At 39.6% G+C, this 20,505-nt stretch overlaps 1 protein-coding gene across 50 annotated transcripts in view; it reads right to left on the bottom strand.

Annotated features, from left to right (window-relative positions):
• ELAVL2 (ELAV like RNA binding protein 2) overlaps nucleotides 1-20,505 on the bottom strand; it is a 307,766-nt gene that overhangs the window by 174,203 nt on the left and 113,058 nt on the right. For 49 of the 50 annotated variants that reach the window (XR_014056211.1, XR_014056210.1, XM_081498583.1 and 46 more), the window contains 2 exons: nucleotides 9,300-9,453; nucleotides 5,868-6,093 (listed from right to left, as the gene is read on the bottom strand). Coding sequence is in view for 48 of the 50 variants with exons in the window: in XM_081498583.1 (XP_081354709.1) it covers nucleotides 5,868-6,093; nucleotides 9,300-9,453 (380 nt within the window). In the remaining 2 variants the exon portion in view is untranslated. Of the gene's footprint in view, nucleotides 1-1,743; nucleotides 2,039-5,867; nucleotides 6,094-9,299; nucleotides 9,454-20,505 lie in introns of those variants that run through there. The other variant, XM_081498644.1, reaches the window with a different exon arrangement.

Here is a 20,505-nt window from a genome sequence, read left to right as displayed (position 1 = left end):
AATAAAAGCAATGAGGCTGCTAACAGCATCCTTAATTATTTAATCCAGAGTAAGAACTATTAGGAAGGCAGGCTGGGGGGCCTGTTTGCACATGCAAGGGAGTGGGCACACGTATGGGAAAAGAGCTTGGAGGGTGGGAGGGTTTTGTTTGGTCAAAGATGCCACACCTTTGTACTCCAAAATAAAGGCCACAAATACCAGAAATAGGGATGCAAACAAAATCACCAACCATTAAGAGTAATGATACAGATAATTTCATAAAAATGCTGGAAGGACCAATACAGAGTGCATTTGGCATGTGACGCCTGTACAATGGAACAGCTTACTGCAGTCTCCTTCCAAAGCACTCAATGATCCCGAAGCAGAGACACCAAAGCAGAGTCACGTCATCTCTGCACATTAACGTGCACACCCTGTCACCACCAGTGAGGACACCAGCCCAAAGTCCAGAGACAGGAAACTCCCGAGTGAGTTTTGAGTACTTTCAAGACGGGGTGGAAACCAAAGTGAATTACATGTGTTAAAGGGAGAGATCTCATTTATCCTTCTCCACCCCAGGATTCTCCAGGCAGGAGACTTCTATACTAGGATCTCTGAGGACTCTCTCAATGGGCCTCTTATTTGCCCCACCTGTGAAACCCTATATGACACCATGATCCTGACCACCGATATCTTCGCTCAGTATCCGTTTTAGGGAAAAATCAGTCCTATGGAATTCAAGCCAAGTTACTTAACTCTCTCTCTCCCCCTTGCTCTTCTTGACCCTCCCTCCTCTCCCATCAACAAGGAGAGCTGGGAGGAATACAGCACCTAAGAATCAGAACTCCAGCAACGCTGAAAAGCCCTGCCTGCACGCAGCTGGACCTGGTGGCTTTCCCTGCTCTCAGCACCCCACGGGGGCTGGGAGAAGGCCGTATGAGCTCCACTGGGCCTGCATGTACTCCAAGTCCTGCACCAGCTAGAAAACTCTCAACCAGGTGGTTAGCTGAGACACAAGGACCACTATCACTCTCCAGAATCATATATTCGTTCTGGGTCTGCCCAGAGTTCAGAGACAGCCGTCTTTTGTATATATGCTCTTTTAATAACAGAAACCAATTTTCAAGGAAAACTAAGTTAGTGGCCTCCAGAATGACCCAGAGGGACGTGCCTGATGATGTACAGCAGTGTGGCCAATACACATTAAAGTGTCCATTAAAAATACACTCTTCATCTTAAAATAATCTTTATTCCTACCCAATCAACACACTGCACCCAACAGCCTCATCAGTCCCAGGCATCACATACTTCCCTGAGGGACAACTTGGTGGTCCTCAAAGGCACAGGGACACAGCCACCTGTTCTTCAGCATGGACACAATTCACTCACAAATAACACACTAAGTGGATTTGAAGGATTAGATTGGGAAACCTTGCTGTAACTACAACAACCCTCAAAGGAGAGGTAGATTAAAAGAGATTCCTGCAAATAAACATGAATATCATCACCGTCATAATCTAAGTGAGGGTGACACCTGTAAGGGAAGTTGGAGTAAATAAGAAAAGGGAGAGCTGATTATTCCTCCTGCTCCTAGGATAAGCTACACTGAGGTTAGACAAAATAATCTAACATGTCTCACATGAAGTCAGTCAAGAAATGTCAAATGATAAAGATCGTAATTCTATGACTCCTGCTTCACAGGTGTATTATTCAATATTTACTAACTACATATGTGAAAAATGAGTCAGCATGATACTTAGCAAAACACTGATATATTGTTTATTTCATCCTTATCTTTATTGTCTATTAAGATTTATGCATTAATGAATGTACTAGCACAAGCCCTGCAATGGCACCCCACTTCAGTACTCTTGCCTGGAAAATCCCATGGACGGAGGAGCCTGGTAGGCTGCAGTCCATGGGGTCGCTACGAGTCGGATACGACTGGGTGACTTCACTCTCACTTTTCACTTTCATGCACTGGAGAAAGAAACGGCAACCCACTCCAGTGTTCTTGCTTGGAGAATCCCAGGGATGGGGGAGCCTGGTGGGCTGCCATCTGTGGGGTCACACAGAGTCGGACACGACTGAAGCGACTTAGCATGTGCATATAGTTTATGACTATATGCCTCATTTCAGACTATATGTAGGCAATATTTTGAATAGAAACATATTCCCATTTCGAAGCTAGATATTTATAAGTAGAGAATAAAAAGAAGATATGTGCCTAGTCTCCAAGAAATTCAGCTGACAGACTATGCTAGGGTCTATATGCAGGTGAAAGGAAATGTCAGCCCAAGTCAGAAACAAAAAAATATAAACAGGTTGTTAATGGGTTAAGAAAATAAAACTCTGAACTCTACAAATAATGGTTCTCAAAACCTCTCTAAAGATCACCAACCAAGACTGCTTTGAAGTTACCCCACAACAAGATCATCAATTCATGTCCTTATCTAATCCCCCCAAAAGAGAAAAAAATTATTGAGGAGGACTGATACCAGTTTTTCCCCAAAGAAGCTGTGATAGTGCAGGCAGCACATGCCTTAAATGAATCTCAAGTGCTGACTTAGAAGCTCCTTTAAAAATGCATAAAGGCTTCTAGAAGCAGGCACATAGGCCATTAGACTAGATCACATTTAATAAAATTAAGGCTGCTCCACAATAAGAGAGATGAAAAAAACTTTGGCTGAAAGTTTAATTCATATACCATATCCCAGGAATATACTTAAGGGACTCACAGTAGCCATCCAAATAAATAAAGCTGGTCTTATTCTGAAAACTGCAGTCAATTAGGTAAGCATATTAGATCAGCAGTGCTCATGTTAAAATAATTTTCCAATTATTCATACAGGTTGACTGAGCCATAAACACCATAAGTCCACTTTTAAACTTAACCCTTACTACATAGATTTTAATTTTTTTACCTTAAAAGATATGGTACATTTCATAAATATTAAAAAAACATCCTGGACTATTAATATTTATAACTTGTATTCTCCAATCTCTCTCAACTAGCAAGATACTATGATAACATAAAAACACAGTGCAAAATTTTCTAAGTGTTGGCAAGAAGGTGATAAACTCAAGGCTAAGAGGATTAGAACACAGATACGAGGAACAAAAGATCTAAGTAATGAACTAGGCCTGAACTACAGAAGAGCAAAATACCAACAAAGCAAGCCAGTCCTTTATTCAAGAGTGTTTATGAGATGAAAGAAGAAGATTCAACCTTAATTCAATAGAGGAAGGGGGGAAAAAAATCAAAGTTAATAACAGACCAGGTTCAGAGATATTAAAGAAAAATAGCCAAATACACATCAGGCTAAACTTGAACCCCAGGAATAGAAGCTCTCAATTTCCTCTAACACTGAATCTAGACCAAACGCCTTCACTGAGCTCAAAGACTAGTTCATAATTTATTACCTGAAGATGGATTATGAGAAGAATGGGAAGTGAGGTGACAGAGACAAGAGTTAAGAATCTGAAAGGACAATAAACATCTTTCCCATTTTCTAAAACCAAGTTTCCCTTAAAATTTACAGACAACTCTTATTCCCTTTTTCCAGAATTAGTTTTTAATAGGAGGCAAGGAAAGGAAGAATCTCTACATTAATTACAGATGGAACTAAATGATAAAAGCACAGAATGGGCAATATTTTTTAAAAATATTAAATCAGACTATCAGAACAACCTGTAAAGCTTTACCCAATAAAAAAACATTTTTTAATTAAAAAAAAAAAAACAACAGCACATGACATGTATGGAGCGGGTAGATCAAGTTGAGAACAGATAAAATAGTTAGACAACCTAATATCTGAGTCACCTGCAAGCGTTGCCATTTCAATAATCGGGCATTCTCCTGAAGATGCTATCATTTCAGTCCTCTTGCCCAGCCTTTCTCAGAATTTAACCTTGATTTTAAGAGCATAGTTTCACTCAATAGCTATCATAGAACAAAAACCAGAGCTCAAATTAGGAAACACCAAAAATAACAATTTAAACTCATAGAGCTTTCTTCTAATATCAAACATATGGTATTTTCAGTGTTAAAATCAACCAGTAAGTTTTAAAGAACTCTCCAGTACCTAAGATCAAAATTCTTTACTGGGCCTCAAACAACTCTGGGGTTAACTGGATAGGCTGCCCAAAAAACATCTCTAAAATTCCTTCATTCATGTCTGTGCTAAATTTAAAAAAAAGTTTACTCACTTAAGATGCCACAGAAGAAACCTACAAGTAGAGCTAAGAAACGACTTTGTGAAATTTCTTTCTCCACAAGGGCAGCTCCATCCATCTCTTCCTCCATCCAGCCCAATCACTATTACCAACCACCACAGACAAAAGTGGCGGTGTTTCCTTTCTGCCAATGCCTTTTAACCGTGCAAAGTTGAAACAGAGTGAAGTGATCGCCAGGCTCAGTCAACCAGGTACCAAGTCATCCAGTTCCAGGTGAAGCCTCCTGACAGTACAACATTTTCTCCCAAGGAGGAACTGAACATGATGTTTACAGAAAACTTCTCTTTCACACCTCAGGTGACATAACTGAGGTTTACAGAAGACATCTGACTTTTATCTTTACTCTCTTCAGCATTCTAAATACCAGACCAAAAAAAAATGCACATGACATAAGCTAGAAAACATATAAATCTTTGTTCATTAAGTTAAATTTGTGATTATATTTTTGGTAATTAACTATTATGCCCCAGCAAGGGAATAATGCACTTGTGATAAAGAACTGAACAAAAAATACTAGCATGGAGGTTAGATGGCATTATGGCTACAGTATACCATATGGCCAAAAAAGGATCTTAAAAATGTTCCAGAAAATAAAAACTACTTATGTATCTGTGCTCTGTTTAACATCTAAAAGTCACCATTCTCCTCACATGCAGATTAAGGATTTTTTTAAAAAAATGACTAGATTTGGTTGGTACCCCAGTATTAGAATAAAACTTGAAAAATTAGAATATTTAACCTGTCTATGAGATAGAATATCTTCTTTGAGCTAAAAATGCATGGTCATTCCATGGACTACAGAGGTTAGAAAACTACCACCCACAGGCCAAATCCAGACTGCCATCTGTTTCTCTATAGCCCAAGAGCTAAGAATGGTTTTTACATTTTTAAAGAGTTGTTGTTTTTTTTTTTTTTAAAGACATACATCAGATACTGTGACCACAAAGCCTAAAATATTTACTATCTAGGTCTTTACAGAGATTTGCCAACCTCTAAACTGCAGAGATTAAAAACTTAAAAAGCGAAGAGGGATCTATTTATAAAAACATAATGTAATCACATAAGTTATATATCCTTAGTTGTGGACATATTATAAAACCAAGTAACTGAAAGAGCTTGACCTAAAAAATTAAAACACGAGGAAAAGACCTTCTCAAGTGAAAAACTAAAAGAGGGAAATCAGAAGCAATGGAAACAATTAGGAAGACCCCCAGTATTCTGCAGGTCAGGGTTTCTCAGCCTCAGCACACCACTGACTTTTGGGACCAGACAGTCCTCTGGTGTTGGGGGGCTTTACTGTACACAGCAGGATGATGGGCAGCACCCATGGCCTCTACCCACGAGATGCCAGTCATCCCCACCCAACTGAGGCCAACATCAATGTCTCCAGATGCTGCCAACACCCTGAGAGGAGCAAAACTATTCCTGACTGAGAACCACTGCCTGCCGCAGGCTATTGTACTTTCATCCCCACCTTGGATAATCCTCAAAAGACACTATACCCCAAGTAGGCTTTCCCTATGTCCATAAGAAAAAGAAAGAAAACAACAATCATAGCAAACCAGAGATCCTGTCTTATAATAAAAGTGCTGGACAGCGAACTTGAGAGTTCTGGTTTGAGCAGCTGGGCATAAGAAGTAGACCGGACTTACCTAAAGCGCTGTGCCTGCTGAGCTAGTGGTCCTGGATACCTTCTGTTTGGAGACTGGTACAGCTGGGAAAGGATGGCCTGATTGGTTTTTTGGCTTGGATTATTAGCAAACTTTACAGTGATTGGCTCAGTGGCACCAGGAGGTTTCTGGCCATTTAGGCCTTTGATAGCTTCTTCTGCCTCAATCCGCTTGTCAAATCGAATAAACCCTACACCCCTTGATATGCCTAAGGTAGATGTGGATAAGGATTTGGGAAAGAGGGAGTGGAAGGAGACAGGAGGGAGAGAAGAAAGGATACATTAATTTTCCCTTCTCAAGAACATGTTTTCACGCACATGTAACATCTGCCACAAAAATCACACCAGGAGAAAAGCTTCACCTTTACTTAGTAGGAATTCAGTCTAGCATTACAATTTTGTATTTTTTAAATACATGAAATGCATTAATTAAATTAATGCACTTTAAAGTCCATTACTACATGCTATCAATAAGCCAGGAAGAAGAAGAAAACACACAAGTATGTCCATGTTTCTTTTCCCCACCTTCTTCTCTCCCTCTCATGCATTCTTTAATAATGTCAACCGTATGACTGACTTGTACTTTTCAAATTATGCTACTGGACAAACAGTTCAGAAAAGAAGGGCACAGGAGCTCTTTCTCTTGTAACAAGGAGAAGAGAACCAAGCATTTGCTAAAAATGCTAAAAAGCTATGCTAAAAATATACGCACAGGGGTAGAAAGACGTATTTCAGCTACACTTTTAAATAATAAAATTCTACTTAATTATATAGGCTACTGACTGATCCTTTGAGAGAAATGCCTGAAGAGGCTTTTCTGGTTCCCTGAAGCTCCCCCACTGCTTTTAACTGACTCTTCTTTATTAGAGAAATAATATTATATGGAGAAAAAGAGGGAAAAGAGGAGGCAAGAGTAAAAATAAATAAGACAGAAGTAAAGTCTCAAAGCTTGCTTTCTTTGGCAGCATTACTTCTGACTACAGAATGCTATTCCCTGGCTCACACTCTCCCCACTCTGAGAGACGAGAAGGGGGAAGCAGAAGGATGGCCAAGTACCTGCCTAGCTTTTGAGAAATGGCAGCAAGAAACCCAACTCATTCCATTTAATTAGCTTAACAGACTATTTGGGGTGGCCAGAGCTGGCCATCATGGATCGGCAGTTGCAGGGAAAGACTTTCCTGGCAAAACAAATCAGTAGTAGCAGTACTCGCTTGGGACTAGCAGCAGGAAAAGCCTAGATGATTCAGAGTATGTCACTGAGGAAGAGTGAGAAGCAATTAAGAAAGATAGGCTAAGAAAAAGCATTAGCCTATTATGATTTATAGGAACTTTAAAAAAGAATAAAGGCCTGCTTGCTTTATAATCAATACTGTGTAAGTCGAATGGCTCTGAATTTTATTTTAAAGTAGGTAAGGCATTTTTTTTCCCCATATGCACTTATCTCAGCCCCTATCACTTCACCTTCCCTATTTTTAAGCTATACCTGCTGCATGCACATTATTAACACCTGATGGCTGAATAAGAAAATTGCGGGATTTTTTTATTTCACGTAAAGTGGACAATTTCATACTGAAAGTCTTAAGTGTAAAGATGAAATGGTGAAATGACACCAAATCTATCCTTTCCATTATCTATTAAGCATGAATATCCCCTAAAACTTGATTATTCCATAAGGAAAGCCTTAGATGGGCAGTGAAACAGCCTCAGTTTAGAATGAGTCACCTAAACCTATGGTCCTCAAACCTGAGCATGCATCAGAACAGCCCAAAGGGCTTGGTAAAATGCCCACTCTAAGAGTTTTATTCACTAGGTTTTGGGGCCCAAGCCTGCATTTCTAACAAGGTTCCAGGAGGGTGCTTTTGCTGCAGGTGCAGAACCACACTTGAGAAACACTGACTCAATCAGGAGGTGGTCAGGCAGTTACCTGTGAGCCTACACCCTCAGGATGGACCTGCAGCCAAGAAATGGCTTTCTGCATCACAGGTGAAACTGACTTTTGATTCAAGTTCTCACTGAGAATGAATGAATTAAAAAGCATGGATACAAACAAAACAAAAGGCCTTTTTATTTTGCTCTAAACAAATATATTTAGATTGTTAGGCCTGGACTTCTTTCTATTCAACCCCATTTGCCATCTGTGTGTACAATACACTGTGATAGAATGTATGAAAATCATGAAACGTAGCTAAGAAGACCACATTTTTATATACCTTCACTGGACTAATTCTCCCCATACAGTAAAATCTACAGGCCCCTCTCCCAAGCATATGGATGATGGTAGGTATCACTATACTCAAGAACTCAGAAGTATGGTGTTCAGACTCTGTAAGAAGCTAATGAACAGCACAGAGGAACATAACAAAGGATGCTTCTGATTAAATTCAGATCAACTAAATTGATCATCAGTTGAAGAATTAAAAAAACTGGCCTGATTGTATTCTGTGGTCCATAGTTTCTTAAAAAATATAATCACACATTATAATGCACAACTATTTCCACTGGTACTCTAATTATGAGAGAGAGACACAAAAGGAGAGAGAAAGATAACAGTGATAGTGAAGGAGGGAAGACAGAAGAATCACAAAGAAAAGAGAAAAACCTATTTTCTTTAAAAAAAAAAAGACTACTCACAAAATTTTAAAGTGACTGCTTTAGTACATGGCACTATAGGTGATTTTTTTTTTCCCTCCTTAGCATGCTTCCTTAATTTTAATATGTTTTGAAAAGAATATTGCTTTTATAATAGAAAAATATGCCTTGCCTTTATTTTTAAGATCCATAATCAAATCTGTATTGCTAGTTTTTCTTTAACTGAAAGCTTTGCAGAAGAGCTCCCTTCCACACAAAATTTTTAATAAACATATTGGTCTTCTTTTTTGGTTTGGTTAAAAGTAATATGAGATTAAAATCAATTTTTAACAGTTAAAATTTCAAACTCTTATGCATGCCTACACAACACAGCATGGACCTGAAAAAGTCTTAACAGCAATTACTAGTGTAGATGTAGTATAATTCTCCCTTAGAGAATTAGCAGCATTAAACGATGTTTTTCACAAAGAATAAGACTGTTACTTAATGTTTCATAAAGAGGTTGGGAGCTTTTTTCACGCAGCAGCTTAGAAATGAAGATTATTAATTTGTAATAATTATTTGCAATAACTTATATGCAATAATTATGAATTTATTATAAGCCACAAAACAGGCTCCAAACCTGCACCTTTGGGGAGGAAATGACTCAAGCTTGCTCACTACACTACCTATGCTTACCCATGCATATCTATGAACAATCCTAGCAGAAAATTGCATTTTCTGGCCCATATGTATACCTCTGATGTATTCTAGAGGCAAGACTTCTGTATGAGAAGGCAGACTATTTCACCATCTGCCAGTCAGAGTGCAGAGGCTGCCTACTTACCAGTGACCTGGTCAACAAGAATACGAGAAGTAATAATGCGTCCATATTGTGAAAACAGTTGCTCCAACTCCTTCTGGGTCATTGTTTTTGGAAGTCCACTGACGTATAAATTAGCATCTCTAATGGAAGCTGAACTTGGGCGAGCATAGGAAACCTGGAAAAGAGTAGCGAAATGTACATACACACTCAATGACCTTCCTTCCAAAATTCGAAAACTGCCTCAAGTTAACTTTTCCATAAGGAGCATACAACAAAACATTCAAGCATGTCCAGTATGAACTGTTTCACTCCTTTCTGGAGAAACTCTTGACAAGTGAGAAACACCACTCCCCTGGGCGAAGAAAAGAGCATATCTACCACAGGTTTGTAAGTATTCAAAACTGACCAGTGGTGCACACAGCAGAGTAGGACTCCTGGTGATAAGCTGTCCTCCAGGGGGCCAATCTCCTAAACTAGGGATTTAGGCTCAGTTGAATGGTCAAGCTTAAGGATTCTAAATTCATCTGACACATTTGTGTGACCTGTTTTTGGGCCTCCCATTTCACCAGGGGTGGGGGATGGTACAAACTTTCTAAAGAATTTAAATATGCCCTTTTCTGAAATTATTTAGCAATTTCAATTAAACCCTGTATTATTTAATAAACATTGTAAATAAACATCTTGAAGCAGATTATCATGATAAAAAAAGTAGCTATCATCCTTGAATTCTCAGATGTATGAATGGACTGTATCTCCTGTCATCCTTTGTCTATTGTCTTGTCCACAAATCTTTTCAATCTTGATTAAAAAGGTCTTAAGTCCATCTATTGATTTATTGACTTTACATGCCCTTTCAAAAGGCTTCCCACCTTTGAGACCGAGTGTCTAAACTTCTACCAAGAGGAAGACAGAATAAGCCCATGTGTATTTATCATCAGCACACCTTACGCACACTCCAGGAGGGAAGGAGTTAGAGCTGCCCCTTGCATCACTGCATCCTCATCATCTTGGCACATCGCATGTGCTAGAATATCTGCTGAGTAAAGCCAATCTAGTACCCCAGTGGTGCCACAATCTGTTGTGGATCCACAACAGTTTACAAAGCACACAGCAGTCAAGGAGAGTTCATCAAGTCACTTAGATCCTGCCCAAATGGTGATCGATACCTCTTTGCCTATAACGTCTCTCTGCCAATTTTAAGCCAGCTCTGAGTCTCATGTGCTATTCTGACCCTATTTCCTTTAGATTAATAGTAAGCTAGTAAGCTCTTCTAGACTGACTACAAAGACAAAAACTTCAGAGCATACCCCATTTGCCAGATCATTATCAAAATGGCCAAATGAGCCTAGCTCTGGGTTTCATCTGGTGCAGTACCATGACAGGTCAACTTCTGTCTGTTGATTATAACCATTAGTATCCATCTTTGGGCTTTCATGGTGACTTGGATGGTAAAAAAAATTCGCCTGCAATGCAGGAAACTCAGGTTCAATCCCTGGGTCAGGAAGATCCCCTGGAGAAGGGAACGAGGGAATGGCTACCTACTTCAGTATTCTTGCCTGGAGAATTCCATGGACAGAGGAGTCTGGGAGGCTACAGTCCATGGGGTGGCAAAGAGTCAGACACTATTGAGCACATGTATTACACTTCTTTACCATCTTGGCCACCAAGGAAGCCCCAATATATAAATGATCACCATAGGTAATCTATATTAATCCTTGGGAGAATCAGTGTTAGTCACTCAGTCATGTCCGACTCAGGGATTCAACCATTTCTGTCAATGGTCTGGCAAATGGGGTATGCTGTGAATAATGAAATAATCTCCAATCCACGTAAAATTCTGTTAGCACAAAGCCTAAAAACCCAGGTGACTATACTATAAATATTCACCTCTAAATACATCTAAGAATACAGGTAAAGACCTAGACCATTAAAGTTGAGGGTAACCTGAGTCCCTTACTGTGATCCATAATAATTTACTCATGCAGTGACATTCACTGCTTTGAGCATTTCAGAGGAGTGTGGGTGGAGTGTTTTAAAAGTTATCCTAAAATATATTTAGGAAAACGGGTTTATATTTAGTGCTTATGTAAAAGCTTTGAAAACATACTTGGGTCAGTTATGTTATCTACATTTTTTTTTCTTTCAGTGTCTGGTCTTCAGTTCACACTGCTTCTTTAATTCCAGCCTGCACTGGCTATATTTTCTTATCCTCTGTATTCTCAATGCTCTGGCATTTATGGTCTTGATCCAGGAGAGACCTCCCTTCCCAGGAATAGTTAATTCTAGAGAGCAAACAACTCCCCTGGGAGGTACCTTTGATATACAAATCAGAGGTCACATCCCATCTTCTTTATCCAAATCCTCAGACCAAGCCAATATTCCTCCCACTCTGAATCAGCCTAGGGCCAGGTACCAGGGTATCAAGTGGAAAGTGAAAGTGTTAGTTGCTCAGTCCTGTCCCACTCTTTGTAACCCCGTGGACAGCAGCCTGCCAGGCCACCCTGTCCATGGGATTTCCCAGAATACTGGAGTGGGTGGCCATTCCCTTCTCCAGGGGATCTTCCCGATGAGGGATTAAATCCTGGTTTCCTTCACTGCAGCTGGATTCTTTACCCTTTGAGCCACTAGGGAAGCCCTACCACCCCTAGAGCCCAGAGCCATCCAGAACTATTCAAATTCTCCAATACTAAACTTACCCAGTCTACCTGTCCTGCCTTGTCCTTAGCTTTCCACCAGGACCCAAAAAAGGCCACAGGCCACGCTCTGCCCTCTCCCCGCTGCCTCCTGGCCACCTCCGGTGCCTACCCATCTGACCCTGCATGGCATGCTGTGACTCCTCTTTCTGAAGATCTTAAACTATAAGCTTCCTCCTTCATAACAGTCATTTATGCATGTCCTACCTGATTACCCAGGTGCATTCTCAGAACACAGCTACACTAATGAGGCTCCAAAACTCAATAAAAAACCATCTCAACACTGTTTTTCACTGGCTTTGCCAAAGAATTGGTTCCTATCACCACAGGCAGGACAGGGGTGACTCGATCGTACAGAAACTCATGGTGGCAACAGTATTTCCATTTAACTTACACTTTAGGGGCTTACGGGACTTCACCATTTGTAAAGTATTTTCAGATAAAGTATTTTGTGCCTCATAACAACCCTGTGAGGTAGGGAGGGCACATATCAGTATCTTATAGCTGGGGAAACAGATACAGAAAAGGTAAGTAAACATTGTTAATATTATACACAGGTGTTGAACTCTGGATTAAAATTCTGATCTTCTAAACCCTTGTCCTGGGAGTTCATCTTTCACTGTCCTATCTTTTTGCCTTTTCATACTGCATGGTGACTGCAGCCATGAAATTAAAAGACGCTTGCTCCTTGGAAGAAAAGTTATGACCAACCTAGACAGCATATTAAAAAGCAGAGACATTACTTTGCCAAAAAGGATCCGTCTAGTCAAAGCTATGGTTTTTCCAGTAGTCACGTATGGATGTGAGAGCTGGACTATAAAGAAAGCTGAGCATCGAAGAATTGATGCTTTTGAACTGTGGTGTTGAAGAAGACTCTTGAGACTCCCTTGGACAGCAAGGAGTCAATCCTAAAGGAAATCAGTCCTGAATATTCATTGGAAGGACTGATGCTGAAGCTGAAACTCCAATACTTTGGCCACCTGATGTGAAGAACTGACTCATTTGAAAAGACCCTAATGCTGGGAAAGATTGAGGGCAGGAGGAGAAGGGGAATACAGAAGATGAGATGGTTGGATGGCATCACCAACTCAATGGACATGAGTTTGAGTAAACTCTGAGAATTGGTGATGGACAGGGAGGCCTGGCGTGCTGCAGTCCATGGGGTCACAAAGACTCGAACACAACTGAGCAACTGAACTGAACCCCTGTCCTTGTCTCCTTGTCCAGTTTTCTTGCCATGATACCACATAATAGTAACCAGCTTATCAGTGCACTTGTCCAGAGAATTTGTTAAATTAAATGAATCTTAACTGTTTCTTAAATATACACACAGTGAAACTGAGGACAGACAGGAGAACAGGATGGCACAGAAATTACACTTATGTCAAAAGTTATTTTATTTCATTTTTTCATTAATATTTTTCTAAACAAATTTTTCCCAAGAAAGGATGAGTGGCCAGTAGTTATGATTAACTGGAAAAACATACATACATAATTAGGATTCTGAAATTGGTTTTATTACTTTCCAATTTTTTGAATGCCATCAAATAAACCGTGTACCACCACCCCACCACCACCCACTTCCAAGAAATAAAGATGAAGGAAAAGCAACAGCTCTCCTCCCAAAACGTGCTATCTTTCCCCCCATATTTGATAAACAAACATGTTTATTATTTTCTTTGATTTAAAATAAACCCCTTCCCCTGCTTTATTGAGGATTCTACTATCAGCAACATCCTCCAATCCAGGAAAGGGAAAATATTTCTTCCACTTCTTCCACCACAAAGGATTAGAAACAGAAAATGTATTTAGACCAAGGTATGACTCAATATGCCAGCAAATTTGGAAAACTCAGCAGTGGCCACAGGACTGGAAAAGGTCAGTTTTCATTCCAATCCCAAAGAAAGGCAATGCCAAAGAACGCTCAAACTACCACACAATTGCACTCATCTCACATGCTAGCAAAGTGATGCTCAAAAGAACAGACCACCTGACTTGCCTCCTGAGAAATCTGTATGCAGGTCAGGAAGCAATGGTTAGAACTGGATATGGAAAAACAGACTGGTTCTAAATTGGGAAAGGAGTACGTCAAACCTGTATATTGTCACCCTGCTTATCTAACTTATATGCAGAGTACATCATGAGAAATGCTGGACTGGATGAAGCACAAGCTGGAATCAAGATTGCTGGGAGAAATATCAATAACCTCAGCTATGCAGATGACACCATCCTTATGGCAGAAAGCGAAGAAGGACTAAAGAGCCTCTTCAAGAAAGTGGAAGAGGAAGAGTGAAAAAGTTGGCTCAAAACTCAACATTCAGAAAACTAAGATCACAGCATCTGGCTCCATCACTTCATGGCAAATAGATGGGGAAACAGTGACAGACTATTTTGGGGGGCTCCAAAATCACTGCAGATGGGTACTGCAGCCATGAAATTAAAAGATGCTTGCTCCTTGGAAGAAAAGTTATGACCAACTTAGAAAGCATATTAAAAAGCAGAGACATTACTTTGCTGACAAAGGCCTGTCAAATCAAAGCTATGGTTTTTCCAGCAGTCATGTATGGCTGTGAGAGCTGGACTATAAAGAAAGCTGAGTGCTGAATAATTTATGCTTTTGAACTGTGGTGTTGGAGGAGACTCTTGAGAGCTCCTTGGACAGCAAGGAGATCCAATCAGTCCATCCTAAAGGACACTGGTTCTGAATATTCACTGGAAGACTGATGATGAAGCTGAAACTCCAATATTTTGGCCACCTCATGCAAAGAACTGACTCATCTGAAAAGACCCCGATTCTGGGAAAGATTGAAGGCGGGAGGAGAAGGGGACAATAGAGGATGAGATGATTGGATGGCATCACCGACTCAATGGACATGAGTTTGAGTAAACTCTGGGAGTTGGTGACGGACAGGAAGCCTTGGGGTCCTGCAGTCCATGGGGTCACAAAGAAGTCGGACACGACTGAGCGACTGAACTGAGGAAGAAGACTTGCAATGAATGGGATAAGGACTTGTACTTTGGAGATTCAAATCAGTTTCTAGACCAACTTTTCTATCCAACAATTATCAGCAATTCTTTTTTTTTAAATCAGCTATTCTTGATTCTGATTTTTCTTTAGATTTGGAGCTCAAACTGGTGCCCTGCTTTAAATTTTACCCAGAGAACGACTCTAGGGCTATCTGAAAGTTCAAATTATTAAGTCTGTCTTTGTGGTTCTTCAAGACTAAAATAACACTCCATGGAGAAGGCCCACGAGATGGTTTTGTTTTATGGCTATTTCTCTATTAGAAATACTTCATTAGGATGAACCTCCAGCATATGTTCCAGGAGGGTCAAAACAGCTTCTTCCTTCACCAAATGCAAGGTGTTCTCCAATCTGCAATCACTGGATTAAAAGATAGGTTTGGGGTTTTACATTTTCACTGCCATTTAAACAGCTCAATATCTAATGCCTGAGGAGCAAGGTTATGAAATGTCAAAACTACTAAGTGAAGGATCTAATTTAAGAGGCAGCCAGAGAGTCTGCAATTTAAATATTTAAAGATGATACAGAAAGTACAACACTGAACACCAATCTACTCCAATGATAGTATTTTATATCTCAGGTTTATTCTTGAATTCCTCACAACCGTACAAGTGATATTATAAATAAAGACAAGCAATGCTGGAATTACTTGAAGGGAAAGGAAGGGAGACAGAAGTACCAGGCAATAAATGCTCTAGTCAATGGCTTCTCAAGTTGTTCTTCACAAGAGAGACCTGACTGGACAAAACAGAGACAAAAATAGATTTATCAAAGTAATCAGGTCCTGAAAATGGAATAGTTTGAGACACAGCATATTCCTTGTAATTAAAAACTTATTTCTTCAGCAGCATGCAGTCACTCAATCGTGTCAGACTCTTTGGGACCCCATGGACTGCAGCCTGCCAGGTTCCTCTGTCAATGGGATTTTCCAGGCAAGAATACTGGAATGGGTATCCAGTCTCTTCTGCAGGGGATCTTTCCAACCCAGGGATTGAACCCAGGTCTCCTACATTGCAAGCAGATTCTTTATCATGTGAGCCATCTTCAACCAGCAAATAAAACTAATTATACATTAAACGTTCAAGGACAAATAACACATATACTATGAATGGGCTGTCAAAATACAAGTTACTAAAAATACACAGAACTAAAAGAAATGAAAATATGGACAAGAACTGGTACTTTATTACATGTACATACTAAAGTTTAAAATCCCTGTATATCACTTTAACAGAAGTATGTCTAAACGCTTCTGTCCAAAAGTACAACTGCTCTCAATTCTCTCCACTTCACCAACAGAAAGATCAGTGACATTGGACATTAATACCAACAGATTAAAGTGATAAGGACTATATAGCAAAGCAATCTCTTCTTTATTAAACTCAGGACATCTGAAAAATCTCCCACTGGCAAGATCACCAGTAAACAACTTCTATCACTTGTCAATTACTGACCCAGGACTACAAACACTAAACCTGAAAAAAATGAGATACATGCGACTTCAGACTTTTTTTTGGAAAGCTCCATTCTGCAGCTGAAAGGAGTGGGCAAGGTCACAGTTACGCCTATTTAAACTGAGAGTTAATTGCTGTTCATATCAAAAAATGGGAGCCTTGATGGGACTAAGAAAAATGACACTATTGCTAAATAAAAATTAGCTCCAGCTCTAGCAGGCAGTAGCAAAGGTCTTGTGAAAGCATCAAGGCTTTACAGGCAGGGGGCTACATTGGACCCACCAAGAGAGCTCAGAAGCACACAGAAAGACACTAACTTCTAACCACAATTCAGGCCACAGACCTCAAAATCCCCCAAAAAGGAAGCAGTGTCCTTTGATCTACTTCTAAATGCAAAACCCTACCAGGAACAGGTCTCAAACACACACCACGACATACACCTATCAGTCCAAGATTAGGTTTGGCATAAGGGCAAGCGTGTTTCACAGAGGGTGGCAAATGAGTGAACCTGAGAGAGAACAAAGCATACAGAAATAAGTTCATATGAAATTAAAGATTAGCTCTAGCGAAGGAATGGGAGCTAAAAGGAATAATCACACCTAACAGGAAGGCTTAGCAAAGGTATTATGGATTAGAGCAGCTGCCTCTAAAAGGTATTCCAAGACACAGAATGTAGAATATTGCAACAGTGGAAAATACACAGAACCTCAAATTTTATTGAACACTGGGTTGGTTGAATGCTTTAGTCTATATACGACTGTTTTGATTCAAAAGAGACGTTCAGAAATACCGCAAAATATATCTGATCGGGTTATTCCTCTCAGGGATTCCCTAATGCTTTAAGACTAATTTCAAGTTTCTTAGTTGTTTATGCTTGAGAGGCTAACAGGCAGGAAGGCCAGGGGTCTCCAAATAGAGGAAATAGGCTGCAAGTGTCAGACATTTTTTCTCTCTCTCTTAAGCGGCAGGAGGAAACAAACTAGTAGTGCTATTATTTTTTTCCCTTCTGTATACAAATTTAAAAGGGGGTTTCTTTTAAAATTCTGTGTTGCCATGACTACACCTGGTTCTACCTGAACTTAACTTTTCTCAAACCTTGAGCTAACCAATGCGTTTTTCTTATGGAAATGTTTGTCTTAAGCTATGTTAATGAACTATGTATTTAACCTAGACTCTGTCTTCAAGTCAGTTCCACCTAAAACTCAGAACCCACTTGACAAACCGGTATGTTTTACTGGTAACATTGGTCTCCTAATCTATGTTAATGAAACTCGGTATTTACTTGGAAACCTGCCTTTTTTCAAGATTCATGTCAATCATTTTATGGCCCAGGACAACTCGGCTTGTGCCAATGTTATCTCAAAATGCATGTCGTGGGTGAGGGGCCTGGTATCAGTCTCTGAGTTTTGAGACATTTCCTTTCTCTAATTAGCAGACTGCTAGTAGCTATATAACATCCAGCTCAAGACTAGAAGGGGGGCACTCTCTCTGCCCCCTTCTGATGTCTATCTCAGAAGCTGTCTCTCTTTTATACTTTAATAAAACTTTATTACACAAAAGCTCTGAGCGATCAAGCCTCGTCACTGGCCCTGGATTGAATTCTTCTCCTGAGAACACCACAGTTCAAAAGCATTAATTCTTTGGTGCTCAGCTTTCTTTATACTCCACCTCTCACATCCACACACGACTACTGGAAAAACCACAGCTTTGACTAGACGGACCTTTCTCAGCAAAGTAATATGTCTGTTTTTTAATATGCTGTCTAGGTTGGCCATAACTTTTCTTCCAAGGAGCAAGCGTCTTTTAATTTCATGGCTGCAGTCACCATCTGCAGTGGTTCTGGAGCCCCCCAAAATAAAGTCTGTCCAGTTCTAACTTGCTTCCTGACCTGTATACAGATTTCTCAGGAGGCAGGTCAGGTGGTCTGGTATTCCCACCTCTTTCAGAATTTCCCACAGTTTGTTCTGGTTCACACAGTATTCAAAGGCTTTGGCCTAGTCAATAAAGCAGAAGTAGGTATTTTTTGGAACTCTCTTGCTTTTTCAATGATCCAGCGGATGTTGGCCATTTGATCTCTGGTTCCTCTGCCTTTTCTAAATCCAGCTTCAACGTATGGAAGTTCATGGTTCACATACTGTTGCAGCCTGGTGTGGAGAATTTTGAGTATTACTTTACTAGAGTGTGAGATGAGTGCAATTGTGTGGTAGTTTGAGCATTCTTTGGTGTTGCCTTTCTTTGGGATTGGAATGAAAACTGACCTTTTCCAGTCCTGTGGCCACTGCTGAGTTTTCCAAATTTGCTGGCATATTGAGTGCAGCACTTTCACAGCATCATACTAGACTATAGACTCCATTTAACATTTAAAAAAAGATGAAGTTTCATTTTTTATACTGAGGATTCAAGTCCCTAGAAACAGTAAATTCTTAAACACAGTACTATGTAGCAGAGATGAGGATATCTTTAGAGCAAAAATATAGGCATCACTTGGTCCAATATCTTCGTATTTAGCAGAAAAAAAAAAAGGAGATTTCATAAAAGTGAAGTGACATGTCCAAAGACAGAACAAAAGAGTTGAGTGTAGAATTCTGCAATTTTGATTCTTCCTCCAGGGGTTTTCTATTAAGCCTCTGACTGCAACACAGTCTGAAATCATGCAAATTTCTAGAGAAATTATCAGACATTTAATATGGAGATACTAGACAAGACATACAAGAAGAACCTTAAGTTTGCTAAATTTTTTCTTCTACATGTATAAGGAAAATCTGAAATATATCAGATGAGTCTTTCTCTTAGGACAGTTATTATAATTCTATCAGCAGTGCCTAAGAATTATTTAGGAGATATTTGAGAAAAATCTAATATGGGTGAGGGGAGCTGAAGAGAGAAAAAAATTAAATTACAATTCCTGAGACTAATGCTTTGCCTTTTTAAAAGAAAAAAGTTATATACCATTTAACATAAAGTAAAAATAGCAACTGGCTATTTTACACTAGAGAGACTGTCTCGGCTTCACATTATTTCCAAGTTTTACTGCAGCAACTCTAAATAAAATTCAAGCCAGCTAATTCTTGTATCTAATTTAAAGGTGTAGCTAAGAATCACTTAAGAATCAGCTAAGAAACATTGAGGGCAGGAGGAGAATGGGACAACAGAGGATGAGATGGTTGGATGGTTGGATGGTAAAACTGACTCAATGGACAGGAGTTTGAGCAAACTCTGGGAGATGGAGAAAGACAGGGAAACCTGGCGTGCTCCAGTGTATGGGGTCACAAAGAGCCAGCCACTACTGAACAACTGAAAAACAAAGAAACAGTAATGCCATAAGAATAAGTGATCATATATGGTATTATTAAAAAAAAAAAAAACACTAAAACTACTAAAGAGCCTCAGAAAAACAAAAGTATACTAGTTGTAAAATTTGTTATTAAGTAACTAATCACAAACAGAGGATTTGACAGATTAGAGTTTCCCTTCCACACATCTTAAAACACCTCCTGAAAAATTACTTTGAGCAGAGTTTATTAAATGTTACCCAAAACAGTTTCATCCATGTGTACTGATTACATGAGGGTCCATAATGAGGTCATCATAGACACCTTTATATTTTTCTATTAAACTATCATAGTTGGCAGGTTATCTGTTCTTTTATTTCTTCTGTTTTGGCTGTAGTACACAGTTGGTTCAGCAAGGATTCTCAGCCTGGTAAAGACCAACAGGAAGTTTATGCTAAAGATGTTCTTGAAATGCAACTTGGAGAGGCCACAAATGCCTTTCAAATTCCTCAAGATCTTTGCATGCCAAGAATTTAACAAACAATAAAGCACAAGTAGAGCAATGGTAGTAATAGGGCAAGCGACTGGGAGTGTGTGGTTAAATCATATCCGCTACTGCAGTGGTGGTGACTTAGTCATTCCAAGGTCTAAGCAGGAATCTGTCAATCAAAATGTTCCATATTCCATTTCTAACCCCATACCTTCACGGAGCCCATTAAAAGTTTTGAAAGTGATTATACTAAAGTGGCATGGGAAAAAAAAAATAGATGAGAATATCAGCTG

Source organism: Giraffa tippelskirchi, chromosome 1 (assembly GCF_054371585.1).
Source record: "Giraffa tippelskirchi isolate mGirTip1 chromosome 1, T2T-mGirTip1v1.2.pri, whole genome shotgun sequence".
Lineage (NCBI taxonomy): Eukaryota > Metazoa > Chordata > Mammalia > Artiodactyla > Giraffidae > Giraffa > Giraffa tippelskirchi.
Note: the sequence above shows the minus strand (reverse complement) of the source record. Positions and strands in the feature narration are given on the sequence as shown.